The 16,787-nt window shown below is 43.9% G+C and overlaps 1 protein-coding gene across 1 annotated transcript; it reads right to left on the reverse strand.

The window, feature by feature from the left end:
* Positions 1–233: 233 nt before the first annotated feature.
* LOC115544322 (cytochrome c oxidase subunit 8A, mitochondrial) lies at positions 234–1,605 on the reverse strand. The gene is made up of 2 exons (XM_030357208.1): positions 1,168–1,605; positions 234–549 (listed from the first exon to the last, which is right to left on the reverse strand). Exons 1-2 carry the CDS (start codon positions 1,282–1,284, stop codon positions 454–456), a joined length of 213 nt encoding a protein of 70 aa, XP_030213068.1. The 5' UTR covers positions 1,285–1,605; the 3' UTR covers positions 234–453.
* Between the last annotated feature and the right edge of the window lie 15,182 nt (positions 1,606–16,787).

Raw genomic sequence — 16,787 nt, forward strand, 5'->3', positions numbered from 1 at the left:
TGCACCTTTCAGTATCATTACAATTTGTGCAGTTATGTGTTATTCCTCTTGGTTTATGCCTCCGTCATGTAATTCTAACAAGCAAATCAATCACTTCTCATTGCCGATGAGACAAAGTTGCATTGTCGTAAAATTGGGCCTTCAAAATCTTCACTTAAATAGTTGAAAAGCATATTTAAAGGTTATTCAAGGTTATTCATTACCTCAATGTATAACCTTCCAGACGCAAGATGTTGATTTCAGTATTTAAATATGATTTATTAACATTGTTAGAATGCCCTTATAAGGGCACATGTCAAATAACAAGTCAACGGTATTCAAATGGAAGATGAAGAATGTAACTGCCGTTGAGGTAGGAGTAGAGAGAAGGTTCAGACTGCGCCCTCACACTCAGGTATCTGCACATGGTCCCAGGAAACTCATTGAGGAGTTGTATGCACCAAACAAATGTCCTCATTCTTTCTTCTTGTATTCCTCCAAGTGGGCTAGAATCCATCCAGATGGTCCCAGGATGGCCAAGGAGAACATGCCAAGTCCGATGGCAGTTTCCTAAACAACAAATAGAAACAGCAATTAAAGTTATTAATTACAGCATGTAACGTATATTGCATAGTTTAACAAAAACATATTTCACAATAACATCCCTGACCTTCGAGATATTATATAGAAGATGATACATGATGTATAGCCTACACGTGAAAGTACCACAACCTATTGATACAATAATCCTTTCGCACATGAAACATTGTAATATCTAATCATAACCTTACCCAATAAAAAAGCTATTAGGACCATTAGCACATACAATCATTTCATATACAATACCTTCTAGAATAAGGCAATCCTAATCATTAGTCAATCTGCAATTAATCTATCCGTGGTTGCATGCATGAATGTCATAACGCTTCAGTCGTTATATTGACCTAAATGGGAGGAAGTAGAGACACTGGGGTGGAATCCTAGTAGTTTACCTCACTTTAAATGGCGTAGAGCTGGCATACATGCTTAAAAAATATTACAGATTAGGTTTAAACGCATTGTAGATGAGGTTAAACATATTATAGATCAGGTTAAAACACAGGTCTACATTGGAAACGTGCAGCGAAAGACGCCACCTTGTGAGGAGCGTCCTAGTCGACCGAGCGTTTCGATATAAACTTGACTTACGGCGGTGCCGAGCTTCTCCTTAGCGGGCCGGGTGTAGAGGGAGGCCCGCTGGGTGATGATGCCGGTCCGCATTGCAGGGGCCACACGGGCCGCGGCAGCCTTAACGAGTCCAGACATGATTCGGTTCTGTTGTAGAGACGCTTTGTGCGGTATCGGACTCGACTAGAGGTCGTATCCTTCTGTTCCGTTTTCACAGCCAAACAACAAAAAAGAAAATAATCTAGCGCCTCCTAGTGCTAGGGAGTGAAATTTAAAAGACAATAATCCCTGGACCTTTATATTCTGTTACTGTGCGTTCACACCAAAAGCTGTAAAGCGTTTTGAGCGATAAACGACCATTAACTTTATATTAGACAAGAGCGATAATGCGATAGGACCGATAAAACGCTTGAGTGATAGCTTTAAAGCTGTAAAGCTGTAAATGAGAGTTGAAAACAGCTAAACTCTATGCAAATGAGCTAGTAGCGTTTCGGCTGTAAATAACTGCCAGCCAATCAGAATGCAGATGTCTCTCGTATGTTTACTGTCTCTCGCCAGTAAACATACGCGAGAACTTTAGTTCCTAGTTCCTAGTACACACATTTGTTCCTTCTTTATGGTGCGTGAGAGAATAATTGCGGCTCCTGCAGGGCATCGTATTTGTCCGCGATTGCATAGCCAACGTGGTCTTATTATAGCCAGATCATAAACTAAAAAACACAAAGAAAGAATAAAGCATCCAGCATATGATTTCAACAATCTATGAGGACATACGCAATCCGCATTACGCAACAGGGATGGTCGCACAGAGGAATGCTGATGCAAAGAGTGGGTGGAGATGTGCGCGCATTTCAGAAGCAGGGACATACCGCACAAAAATCTATTTCTAATGTGTCAGTTTGCCTTGTGTTTGCCTGGCACAAATGCTCACGTTGAGCGGATCTTTTCCATAATAAACAGCGCGCGCGCACACACACACACACACACACACACACACACACACACACACACACACACACACACACACACACACACACACACACACACACACACACACACACACACACACACACACACACACACACACACACGATAGCGATCAACCAAGCTAGCATATAAGCAATGGCTCCATTAATTAGTTATACAGTGTTTCATGTATTTATGCTTATTATTATTTTTCTATTGACCAAACGTCTGACTATCTTTTTGTGGCTCGTCATCAGCAGCAGCACTTGCCACAACTACGAGCGTGCAGGCAAAAAAAGCGGCTCCTTTAAATGGAAAAGAAAAATCGCTAGATTGATATGAGCTGTAAATATTTCGGACAGCGTTGCGTTTTGAGCTATTCGGCGATTTTGCATCTTTTTCAGCTTTTGGTGTGAACATACAGATACGGCTTCAGAAATTGCCCCAGCTATTAAATATATATAGTGCTGTCAAGCGATTAAAATATTTAATCACATTAATGTCATAGTTAACTCGCGAATAATCTCAATTTTTGTTATATTCTAAATATTCCTTGATTTCGTGCTGCTAGCCTTTTAGTGAAATCAGAGAGTGTTGAGAAAGACAGTAATAAAATATATTTGGTAAGATGGATATAAGAAGAGAGACCCGCAGTGAATTCAACCCGGTCCACTTGACATCGGGTAGGTGCATGACAGTGGTAGTCCTGCCGTAAAACCTCAATAGCCCAGCCTTTTATTTTTTTCAATCACTGAACTTTCGAACAAATCTCTTGCTCAGCAAAGATGGGAAATAGGGGAGACCAGGGACAGTTGTAACACTTTTTGCATTTTTTAGCAATAAATCAAAAACCATTTACACTGGAATAACCAATTTGTTATATTATAAACTTCAATCTGTCATCTACTGAAACATGGTATTTAAGTGGTTTTATGAAAATATGTACAGGTTGCAAAATTGATTTTAATACAGTCTCACTCACTGTTACAACCATCCCAGTGTATGGGATGGTTGTAACACATGTCAGGGACGGTTGTAACATGTCCAAAATATATGTAATTAGTCAATCATATACTCAATATTACTTATATTTCATGTTATTGTTATTATTAATTATTATATTTATTAGTAATGATTAATGATTATTAATGTATTATATTTATTTGTAATGATTACCTTTTCTTTTCATACAACATGACAAAAAAGAGGTGAAGCCGTCAAATTATAATGCGGAAAATGATTTAATGCGTAGAACACCTCTATTAACATAAGAATTATTACACTATATGAACACTTCACAAATTTACAAAACCAAAAAAAAACAAAAAAAAAAAAACAATAACTCAAACATTCGTTCGTCATACTGGGACGGTTGTAACAGCGTTACAACTGTCCCAGTATGACGAACCATGTTTTGATCTCATGTCAACTGGCTTTACTGCTAGTTTGACACTTGATAGCCATGTATATTTCTAGCTTACAAAACAGGGATTCTAATAATACTTGTTTGAATTCGTAGACATTTTATCTTTGGACAGCATCCAAAAAAGAACATCGGGAAGAAAAGTGTTTTTTTGACCTCAAAAACCGACTTTGCTTTATAGCGCCCCCTGTAGGTTTCAAATGCGACTCCCGTTTTCGCAAGTAAGGAGGGAAACTAAATGGGCACAAGCACAGTAGTGATGGGATTTTCGGCTCCTTTGCGAGATGCGGCTCTAATGGCTCTTCTTACTGTGGAGAGCCGGCTCTTTCGGCTCCCAAACGGTGTTGCAGGTGTATGTGCATGGAAGAATACACAGAGTCAAGCTGAGTCTCTTAAGCATGTATTGAACGCGTTGTCACATAACAAGACTGGCACGTGTTGACTGCCCGAGTCCATACACACACAAGCCCACTAGGGGGAGCTGTCGGCTTGCATAACATTAGCCTACAACAAACGGCTCCCCATACACATGTTTTACATTATTAATTAATCAATAGCTTAAACCTAATTTTATAACATTTTGTTTCATTATTGACATTGTTAAGCACTTATGAGTAAAAATGCAGCATAACAATGCTTTATGAATAAAACCTTTATTACTAAATAGCACCACTTCCGTCTGTGCAGGTTGTTAGTGGAGCCTGCACGATAGGATATTCTGGTTTTGCAGAGTCTACACTCTGCCCTGGTGGAGTCTGACATTAAAATGAGTCCAGATTTTGCTCCGTTTTCTGTCACCACTCATTATCACACAGGCCTATTCAATTGTCACACTGACTCCCCTTCTTTATGCCGTGTGTGCTTCTTGACTGCTGCGTGCGTGACTGTGCATTGACACCTGCCCACGAACGCTATACAGCTTGGCCAATTGCCTGCGGTTTCCAAAAAAAAAGTGGAGAGAAACTTTTTTTTCAGTGTTTTCCCGGCGCATTATTAATAAAAAAAAAAAAAACTCTGCTTTACCACAGGCAGAACGCGCAAGGAGAGAGAGGGGGAGGGGGAGAGACAGCGAGGCACCGCAGGAGAAAAAAAACGAAAAGCAGAGCAAAAGCACATGCAGCGACGGGGAGGCGGAGAGAGCGAAAAACTGAAAAAAAAACCGGCTCCCAAATAGGATCTTAAAACGGCTCCCATCGTAGAGCCGGTTCCAATCGTTCACGTCAAAGAGCCGGCTCTTTGAGCCGGATCGTTCGCGACCGACGCATCACTAAAGCACAGTGAGTTTCGTCATCATAGCTGGTTTCTGATTGGAGGAATTCACAGTGTTACAACCGTCCCCTGTTACAACTGTCCCTGGTCTCCCCTACTACAACATTTATTATTTAAACCGTGCGTAGGCTTATACACATTACCAGGCTATCGAATAACACACACACACACACACACACACACACACACACACACACACACAGGGCCGTCGGACTGCGGGGACAAAGGGGACAGTTGTGGGGGGGCCCAAGGCAGAGGGGGGGCCCATGACCAAAAAAAAAAAAAAAATTATTTTACCTTTTTTTTTTCTTTTACCCCTCCACCCCCCGTCAACAATCGCTCCCCCCCCCCCCCCCCCGTCAACAACCTGGCGCAGGGGGGCCCATCAGTACCTATAGTATAGGGGCCCAGGATTTGGTGCTACGGCCCTGCACACACACACACACACACACACACACACACACACACACACACACACACACACACACACACACACACACACACTGGCGGAGTGGTAATCCCCGGTGGGCCGTTAACGTTTCGGGGCTGTCAGGCTGAATACTGCGGAATAACAATATTGCGTTTATAAAAGTTCCTTCGAGCGCTGTCCGGCAGCCTGAGCGGTGCGCCCGCAACCTCTCACCCACTGAACACACGCAACGCTCACAAACTGTCAACGTCGCAACCAAGTCGATTTTGTCTAGAGGGGAGTAACTGAGCGGCCTCTCCCGAAATGGTACAGCCCAGGTGGGCCTTGGAGCTAATGAAAACATTGAACTCTTGTGCAGGCTCGAACAGAGTGACACACAAACACACACACACTTTTAAGGAGTTTTTCACCCGCTCCGTATCCTTGCTTGTCCCAACAAGTTTGTGCAGCGTGCTTGTCGTTTTCTTACCCGTGTAGCCAGTGGTCGAGTGTAAAAAAAGCCAGGGGGGATGGTGGAGTTTTACTTTTAGGGACAGATCATTTGTGCTGATGACAGGTGGGAGACCAACAACGGTGTGATAATAATAATTATTGTTATTATATTATCATATATTTTTGGAGATAAAATAAGAGCTATGACTACTGTCATGTCATCGCTCTTATTTTGCAGCTGATCGGACGCATCACACGATTCGGAGGCATGCATCACATTTAAGGATTTTAAAAACTGATACTTATTCTTTTTTTTCAAAAATGCATTCGGCAGAGAAGGGAAACTAGCTTTGCTCACAGGTTGGAATGAAAGGGAGAAAAGGGGAGAGAGCTAGTTGCCTGTGGAAGCGATGTCTGAGATGCAGAGACAGCTTCATGCTTCATGCTTCACGTGTCTGTCTCGTGAGAGCTCGTGGCACTAATGCGCAAGTACGCCTGCGTGCTTGCGCAATAGCATACTGCCCGAGAATGCAGTATCGTTACCGGTGTTGAGGACACCGGCAACACAGAGTTTTTTTTTTTTTTTTTTACTCGGTATGAAAATGTCCAGGCAATACTGAGGCAACCCTACGTTGCGCCGAATTGAAAAAGGAAACCGCTATAATGAAATGGCGGTAATATTTCCACATTAATTGATCAAATAACAGGGGATGGGAAGGGGGGATGGCTGTTTCAGAAGGGGGATGATTTTGATCATTTTAATTCCAAAGGGGGATGTAAGGGGAAAAACGGTCTGTCTAGTTACTGGACCAGATGAAATGAGACGGAGAGGTAATAAAGTCTGTCGGCACGAGGACCTTGGATTTATTAAGTAAAGTGGCAACGGTTATACAGAGTCATAAAGCGTGAGAAATCGAATATGTCTAAGTCCCTAATCAGCGCTGATGGTTCGTCCAGAGCTTCGCCTCCGTGGAAGGTCTGCTTCAGAAGAAGATCCTGAGTCCCTGTGTGATACAGTCTTATGCTGTATCCTCCTCTCGATGAGGTGTGTGCGTTTGAGGTGTGCGTGGTTCTGTGTGTTTTTGCTTGACCTTGGCTCTCAGGCCCTGGTATGTGCATGTGTATCTTCTTGTGTTCCTCCTAACGGGGGAGAGCTCTCAAAATGTCTCCTGTGTGATATATTAAAACGGGGGAGCGCCCCCCAAAGTGTCTCCTGTGTGATAATTTAATGTGGCTCTCAGGCCCTGGTATGGGCAGGTGTATCTCTTGGTTCCTCCTAACGGGGGAGAGCTCTCAAAATGTCTCCTGTGTGATAAATTAATGTGGCTCTCCTGTTCTTGAGGATGACTGGTGCATTGTCTGAGTGTCTACCATTTGCCTGGATGGGGAAATGGGGCCTTCGGCTCCGGCCTTGACCTGACTATATTATCATGTTTGTGTTATGTGTTCGTTGGGTTAGAGCAAGAGTTGACTATATTGTAATGTGTCTGCCATGTGATGTGCTCATCAGGCTAGGGTAGGAGTTAGTTATATTTGTAATGTACATGTGATGTACTCAGCAGGTTATTTTTCCCAACATATCCCCCTCAAGTCGTCGCAAGACGACTTTTACTCATTAGGGGTACGAGGGATAGGACTCCAGCACGGGACTACCATTATAACACCATTAGAAATAACAGAAAGAAGGCAAAATGATCATAAAAACAAACAACCATGAGCATGGGACTAAAACAACTCGCTGGACCGGGTGTATGGGGAACCACGTGGGAGAAACGCCACCCATGCTTCAGACATGGGTATGCCATGCACACCCCACCTAGGGGGTGGCATCCACCCCGGCCTTACATCGCGAGCAGACAATACCAACAATACTGGCAGCAGATGATACACAACAAAACCAACACCAAACCACAACAACAACAACAAAATGCAACAATAAAACTAACAGTGAACAATAACGATATAAACAAAAATGCAACAATCACACAAACACTACACAATAACAATCACAGGAAAGAAATGCAACCATGAAACGTGTCCCTAAATTATAATAATAATATCAGAAAGATATGAGGTACACAACGAATGGCAATCCCCCTCAACCCATCCCTAGATGACCACACACTAAGGATGTGAGGAGGAGTTAACTGGTCGTGTAACAATAAGCAATCACACGCATGGGGTATCCAGGGTAGGCCCGGGGCACGGGAACAACTAAGAAACCACGGAATAGTCCTGAGCGTCATCACGGGCAGGTGGACGCAATGCGCCACCTGAGCATTAGACCCTTTTATTCAACTGCGCTCAGGACCTCATCTGATAAACGGGCAATCAAGGCCCCTGGAATCTCGCCCGTGTGTATCCCCGAGCTCTATCTAGTGGGACAGCGATATAAACAACAACATTTGCGTTCCCGGCGTCGGTTGCGTAGACGCGGGCATAGATATGGGAGCGGCTAAAAACAGTGAAGCGTACAGAAGCGAATACAGCCAGGGGTGCCCTCAAGCCTTAAGGGAACGGGCCGCAGCCCCTGGTACCGGAACGCAGATCCCTGGTCCGGGCAACGTGGGTGCATCAGGTGGGAGGGGGGTGGTGCCGTTGGCGGGGACGGGAATGGGGCAGCCCACCTGGAGAGGTTACTAGCACGTCACAGGCGGGGGGGGGGGGGGGGGAAAGGGGGGTGTCGTGGTGGGGTTTCAGCATACGGTGGTGGAAACAGGACGCCGGGGCCGGATGATCTTCATGTATTGGTGCGCTGCATTGCGTGGGGGCTCTTGGACAATGGTGCAGGGGGTCTATTCTATGTTCTCCAGCCAGATCAGGTCGGGCCCCTCTGGTGGTCCCTCATCCAAACTCTCCGGTGTATACTCGATCCCCAGGTAAGCTTGGATGGCACCTGCTGCACCTGTAGCACCCATCGCTCATTGGGCTCTCCATCCATCCTGTGAAGGGGTCATTAATGCCGGAGCTCTCTGCCAACTCTAATCTGAGGGACTGTAACCCTGCCGGCGCCCTGGCCACCGACCCATCCGTACTGTGTTATTGGGGATAAAAGTACAACATGTCGTCCTTATCATCCCACACACCCCTCCTTGCTCTGCCAATAGCATATCTATATCTATATAGTCCCTTGACCTTATCCGTGGAAAAACTTACAAACCGTTGCTGATTATAGTATATATTATTTATCCAATCAACATTTTTGTTAATAGTGGACCACCAAAACAGGACTGATTCAAACCCTGCTGAAATTTGATTGCGTCATCCTTGGGTAGTTGGTCGGCTCCGGGCGTGTCTGCATCTGGCTCCTCCTCTGGCCCTGGAACTTTGTGTTTCTCTTGCTGGAATTACAAACTTATGTACAACAGTTAGATGTTCAAACATATTTTCCTTAATTCTATTTCTAATTACTCTAATGGAAGTCCCTTTTGGGACCCTCGAATGTTAAGTGAAGGCATGGGTCGACCCTAAAGCATTTCATGCGGGGTTAGATGTGTCGTTCTGTTAGTTTTCTTGCGATAACTCATTAGTGTCAGTCGTAGTGCATTAGTCCTTTAATTTAGTACTCTAATTTAATTTTGTTAATCTTTGTCTTAAGCGTCCCATTCCTCTCTCCACCATACCTTGTGGTTTGAGGATTGTAGACACAGACTAGTCTTTGTTTGACATGCAGATGTTAAATCACTCGTTTGAGTGTCTTCTGAATAAACACTGCCCTATCGCCTGAGCTAATTTGTGACGGAATTCCAAACCTTGGCATGACTTCTCTAGTCAGAACCTTGATTACCGTAGCCGCACTTTGGTCTTCTGATGGGACTGCTTCTACCCATCTGTTGAACACTGTTTTTTCAAATATTTCACACTCATTTAGCTGGATGTCAATCATTGTTTGCAAGTATGGTGAAGAAAAACCTTGTTTTCAAAAATTTTCCTAATTCTCCTCAATACCTCCCCCCTTGCGCAATGGTCAAAACCATGCACATTAAATGATGAGCAAATCTAAGAACGCCGTTGGTGCAACCAACGTCGAAACGTCTAACCTTAAGCATCAGCAAACTGAAACCAATCTTTTGGGAAGGGAAATTGAAACCAGTATGTCCAAATCCAAAGCCCAATATGGGTGGGTTTACCATCAGCCGCCTGAAACCACGCTGTTCCAAAGTCATGCACTAAACCGAAAAAACGTACATGCGTTAGTGGCCTTCTATACCACAAAGGTCAAATAAAATAAAACGCGACATGCCCCGTTCCAAGACCACCTCTGCTGCAAGAGCTGACATATCTGACTCCTGTTCCTCCTCCACCCTACACCCCACCCGGCACTTCCTATGATTGTTGCAGCTTGTGACTTCATGATCAAGTAAGCCAGTGCCCACAGCGACTCTGCCAAGTAATCGTGACTGTGCCTGCCTTAGGTCGTCCCGGGCTTCAAGGTGGGATCTTACCCGTCGTTGGCTAACCAGCCTTCCATACTGGCTTATTGCAGGATGCCGTACCTGGGATACGATCAATCCCCACCTATATGGTGGTATAGATCGCAAGGTGGAGGGATGGAGACAGAGTCTTCAGCCGCTTCTGCCCTATGCAGCGTGTGTGTGCGTAAAAGATACACCTCAGGGTAAAACAAAAAAGTCATTTATCAGAGTTAAAATTATTAAAGTGTTGCAGCAGCAGTAGTGGCATTTGAAAGGTAAACCCACTACTTCCGAATCCAAATTGACAACATAGCATGTAGGATCCCTTTCCAGCAGATGTAGCGCTAATCCCCGTCATCCTTGACCAAAGAGATTTACCCTATATTTTAATTGGTGTAGTCCTACTTGTACAGTTTATCAAGATTACGTTTTTACTTGATGTATATATTTTTAATTATTATCCTCATCTTTATCATATCCATATTTATTCAATTATTCTTTCCTGTGTGAAAATAATAATAATCACTTAGTTAATAGCAACACCTTCTTTAGTCCAATTGCATTAGATTATCATTACTGTTGTCCTAGGAAGACAAAAAACAAAATAAAAACTAAACTTAAAGAAAAACAAATTAGCCATAATGTGAATATCCACTGCGTGTCTCCCTGTGACCCTCTCCCTCCTTCAGGAGAACACGCTCTCTCTCCCTCCTCAGTACGGGGTGCTGTTTGGTGCAAGACAACAGATAAGGGTGGAATGTGGCTTCTCTCTCTCTCTGCGTGTCTCCCTCCCACTTTGGGTGCGGCCATAACGCCTTGAAGCGAGCGTGCTCCGGGGGCTGGGTGTGGGAGAAACCAGTGGTAGTTCCTTTTCTCGGCCAGCAGAGGGGTTGTTCAGGTGAAACCTATGGACAGAGACTACAAAGAACTTCAAACATGGCAGACGGGGAACTACAAATTTATCAAAGCCTGAAAACTCAACAGAGCTCTACCTGTATTCCTTGGATATGTGGTATTTTATGGCGTATGGCCACCACACGCTTTCAGTTGAACACACTCTCTATTTCCTTTCTCTGTACTGTGCGTTAGTGTGTCTCTCTGTACTGCCTTAATGGTGTAGGTCGACAAATGGGGGTGAAATGTGTTCTGTAGCCCAGGCTTCATAAGCTGTGAAAAAGTTAAAAGAAGAAAGAGTAAAAGTTCGCTATTACTTTGTATGAATGTGTGAGAGAACGATAGCTGGCATTTATGGGGTTAACTGCGTCAGACAGAGCAGAGAGATGTGCGTCATGACGTCACGGTGAAGCGGCGTTGTAGGTGCGCATAACTGCGTGATAATTAGTGGGAGAGGAGTATGGAAGCATATATGTAGCAAAATTCAAATGGCAATGCAATTTGCAATTTGCAATTCAATAAGTAATTACGTTATGCAATTGACAATGCATTATGCAATTTCATAATGTAATTTGTAAATACGTTATTCAAAGTGTATTTTAATATGCAAAGTGACAATGCAATCCTCAATTACATTTGCAAAAGTTATAACAATAAAAATACAATAACATTTTGTCAAATTCTTTTGAGTTCCTTTATTCAAATTGCAAAGCTATAGCGTCCCCGTGATTGCAATCCACTTTGCCACGCTCCGTGTGGTGCGATATTCAAATGACATTTCAATCCGCAAAACGGAATCCAAAACGGAATCCAAAACGGAATCCAAAGAGGAATCCAAATAGGAATCCAAAACGGAATCCAAAGAGGAATCCAAATAGGAATCCAAAGAGGAATACAAATAGGAATCCAAAAAGTCAATATGCAAAGTGGCAAACGTATCAGCCAATCAGCGTCTGGACGTCACTTTCTATTGTCTCCAAGGGTATCTCTCCACGGTAATAATAATAATAATAATGCATTTAATTTAAAGGGCGCCTTTCAAGACACCCAAGGTCACCTTACAGAACATAAAGTTATCACAAATAGTTTAAAACAACACATTGTGGAAAAATAATAATAAATAAATAAATAAATAAATAAAACAAAAACAAGACAAAACAAACAAACAATCAAGACAGTGATCAGTTAGACGTTGAGTGCGAGTTTGAACAGGTGAGTTGTGACTTGAAGGTTGTAATGGTGTATGACTGTTTTATGTGTGGGGGGAGGGAGTTCCAGAGCCTGGGTGCTGAACAGCTGAATGACCGGGCACCCATTCGTAATGAGTCGTGATGTGGGGATACATAGTAGTCCAGCAGAGGTTGAGCGGAGGGAGCGGGAGGGAGTGTATTCTTGGAGGAGGTCGCAGAGGTAACTGGGGGCTAGGTTGTGGAGAGCTTTGTAGGTGAGGAGTGGGTGGAGACGGTGGGTCTCCCGACCCTATGTTTTGCACCCAGTGCCTGTAGCACTTGGGAAATCTTTGTGTATACCACACTGGCGTCAAAACGTACCAGTGAGGATAAGTCGTCTATCCTATCTCCCAGAACACGCACTCTATCTACTGCATCTGTGTCTTCAACTCGATTGTTCTCCACATCATCGGCCAAACTTCGGAGCATATCAATAATCTCCATTGGTGACCATGGACCATAGGCTACGAACTAGAAGGGAACAAGGAAATTACGAGCAAGTGACGTAGTTGCCGCCCAGACGCTGATTGGCTGATACGTTTGCCACTTTGCATATTGACTTTTTGGATTCCTATTTGTATTCCTCTTTGGATTCCTATTTGTATTCCTCTTTGGATTCCTCTTTGGATTCCTCTTTGGATTCCTCTTTGGATTCCGTTTTGCCAAATCTTTTGCAAAGCGTTCGTTTTGCGGATTGAAATGTAATTTGAATATCGCAACACATGGAGCGTGGCGAAGTGGATTGCAATCACGGGGACGCTATAGCTTTTCAATTTGTATAAAGGAACTCAAATAATTTGACAAAATGTTATTCTATTTGTATTGTTATAACTTTTGCAAATTTAATTGAGGATTGCATTGTCACTTTGCATGTTAAAATACACTTTGAATAACGTATTTACAAATTACATTATAAAATTGCATAATGAATTGTCAAATGCATAATGTAATTCCAAATTGCATTGCCATTTGAATTTTGCTACATATATGCTTCCATAGAGGAGAGAACGCACCGTTCGGTTGCACGATTGAAAAATATCTAGAAGTAGTTAAAAGTATCTAGAAGTAGTTGGAAAACACCGCGAGCTGACTCAACAGTCCACAGTTGATGTTGCCCGCTCGGCGGTGAGTTTAATGTGTCTTTTGAATGTGGGGAGCGTCGAGTGGAGGTGTGTGTGCGTCAGTGCGAACTTGTCGCTAACTGCTAAATTGAAACCTTGTGCGTTAGCCGCTAGTGTAGCGGCTAAGGCGAATTAGCATTGAACTCGAGCTAACGCACGAGTTAACTGCTAACACCGTGGGGTAATTCTAAATGTTAAGCTATTGTGTGCATTGTATGGAAGGAGAGAAAAAGGGGGATTCATTATTTAATTCGGACAAATATTATTTAATTCGGACAATTGATGCTAAAAGGCTATTTTGAGTTATTTGAGTTTTTATTTCATTCACTGGTAAAGTGAGACCTATGTGGATAATATATTTTTGTTAATTGATTTAAATTAATATATAGGTCATATTTATGTTATTATTTATTTTAACTGAAACAATGGCCTGTTGTAATTTACTGAGATGTATGAATGTGGCCTGTTCTACAGGTCAGGTTTTTGTGAAGGATTTGAATTGGTGACGCTCGATGTCAAGGGGACATCAGCGACACTGGTAGTCAACGATAGATAGGAGACCAGCACTGGATAGCCACCAGGCAGCTTCCAGACATCCGCTGGAGATAACCAGATGGCGAGCCGGAACTAAGGAACAGAGTCAACTGAACTACCTCCCAAACCTGCGGTGTGGTAGGAAACACGAAGATCAAAGGGCCCCAACGATATAAACTGAGCTCATATCAAGGAAGAGAAGACCATAAAGACATTTCTTTATATTTCTATTTTATTTTGCGCGCATTTTATTATTTTCCATGTTGAAAATTTTTGTTAACAATACAGTTCTGAAACTATGTTTTGTGTGAGTGTGGTCAGTATTGATGTTCCATCCTGGGCTCCATGAGCGTTAACCTAGAATCCTGGTAACTGGTCCAACTTCGAATTGAAACCGAAACCCAAAAATACCTGTAACCTCATAAGGCAAAGAGGGGTTACAGTTCTCTCTCTTATTCTTCCTCACTCCCCTTAGGGTCAGGCCGCACCTAGGACCGTTAACAGATAAGCCTGGAATGCAACATCCTGAACTATCCATCATGGAACAATGGCCTAATAACTATCTCTCACACACAAAAAGATCCTTCTGTCCCTTCATTCACAAATAACTTTTCACTTTATTATATATAACTTAATACTGCTCCCCCTTTCCAAATTTCTATATACACGAAACTACGAAGCTGACCACCGAAATTGGTACAGGCCTCGTCAGGCCGAACCAAAACACCCTCACAGGTTCTAACTTCCATACAATTCTAGGGAGGGGAACTACAACATGAGGTGGAGTAGAGGACTTCAAATATGGTGGACGGGGACCTCAAATGGGAGGACTACACATATGGGAAAGGGGATTACACTGGACCACGAGTCCCTTCTCGTGGTCCTGAAACAACCGTTCATTGTTAGAAAAACACGCACTCTATCGCTACCTCCAACTGACTAGAGGGAAAATGGTCCCTCTCGATCATCCTCCGACTTTAGCTCTCCTTGCTATCTCTCCTTGCTATCTCTCTCGCTCCCTCTCACACAAACGCACATTGACATGTACATGCTGTCACGCACATTCACACTGACTTCACACACGGCTCCTCTCATTCTGTCTCTCTCTCACACGCACATACACACACTGTCTCTGTCTCTCTCTCACGCGCATACACACACTGTCTCTCTGTCTCTCTCTCACCCATGCTCACACTGTCTCTCTGTCTCTCTCTCTTGCTCTCCTAGTCTTGAGCTCCTATTCTTCCACCCACGCTGACTCTCATTCTGGATTCCATACACACGCACTTGCTCTCTGGTCGTGAAGGTGGGGGTGAGAGGTCTCTGCTATCCCTAGTCTGCGTCAGTTCAGGTGTCTGTCCGTCAGTCCCCGCATATGCAATGAATATATGGCCAAGAAATCGTTGTGCTTCTTCGGGCACCTCAGATTCACTTATCAAAGGCGGCGAGCCTTAGGCCTCGAGGGTGTTCTTTCACCACGCAACGAGCCTAGTTTATCTTATTCTCATTTACCTTTTTCCTCTGGGTGCCACTCATGCCCCAGGCATACCGTTTCCTCTGCAAAGGGACTCTAACCCTGATAAAGGACTCTAACCTTCTTACCACATAGAATTATTTAATACTCAAACAAAGAAGGGGACTCTAACCCTCTTAAGACACAGAATTATTTAATACACAAACAAAGAAGGGGAATCTAACCCTCTTAAGACACAGAATTATTTAATACACAAACAAAGAAGTGGACTCTAACCCTCTTAAGACACCGGGGGGGACCCTGACCCTCTTTAAAACGCCGGTGAGGACCCTAACCCTCTTTAAGACACAGAATTATTTAATACACAAACAAAGAAGGGGACTCTAACCCTCTTAAGACACCGGTGGGGACCCTAACCCTCTTTAAAACGCCGGTGGGGACTCTAACCCTCTTAAGACACCGGTGGGAACCCTAACCCTCTTTAAAACGCCGGTGGGGACCCTAACCCTCTTTAAAACGCCGGTGGGGACCCTAACCCTCTTTAAGACGCCGGTGGGGACTCTAACCCTCTTAAGACACCGGTGGGGACCCTAACCCTCTTTAAAACGCCGGTTTATTTATTACACATCCATTACTTGGCCATCGGTAGTCTTGTATCACTATGCCCGATTCTTATAGGCCCTATGGTCTCGTGGGTATTCCTTCACCATGCAACGAGCCGATATTCGATGTGTCACGCGTTCAGGGTCAATCGGGTTTATGGGGAAATGCTGGGATGCAGTCCTATTCGTCCCCACGAGATATCCCGTAGCGAACCGCTCTCACAGTCTCACCTCCTAATGTGGTTCCTATATTACTATGCAGAGTTTGGATTTTATCAACAGGTTCTGCCTACCTTTTGTTGGGCGTACGCGAGGTGAGACTGCAGGAATCGGTCCGGTGCTCCGGGGTCCCGAGGTCGTGCCGCTCTCCGTCTCTCGTTTCCCAATTGCGATTCAATTCGACGAAAGATCACGTCGGGGTCACCAAATTGAGGGGAAAAACGGTCTGTCTAGTTACTGGACCAGATGAAATGAGACGGAGAGGTAATAAAGTCTGTCGGCACGAGGACCTTGGATTTATTAAGTAAAGTGGCAACGGTTATACAGAGTCATAAAGCGTGAGAAATCGAATATGTCTAAGTCCCTAATCAGCGCTGATGGTTCTTCCAGAGCTTCGCCTCCGTGGAAGGTCTGCTTCAGAAGAAGATCCTGAGTCCCTGTGTGATACAGTCTTATGCTGTATCCTCCCCTCGATGAGGTGTGTGCGTTTGAGGTGTGCGTGGTTCTGTGTGTTTTTGCTTGACCTTGGCTCTCAGGCCCTGCTATGTGCATGTGTATCTTCTTGTGTTCCTCCTAACGGGGGAGAGCTCTCAAAATGTCTCCTGTGTGATAAATTAAAACGGGGGAGCGCCC

This window comes from Gadus morhua, chromosome 5, assembly GCF_902167405.1.
Source record: "Gadus morhua chromosome 5, gadMor3.0, whole genome shotgun sequence".
Classification (NCBI taxonomy): Eukaryota; Metazoa; Chordata; class Actinopteri; order Gadiformes; family Gadidae; genus Gadus; species Gadus morhua.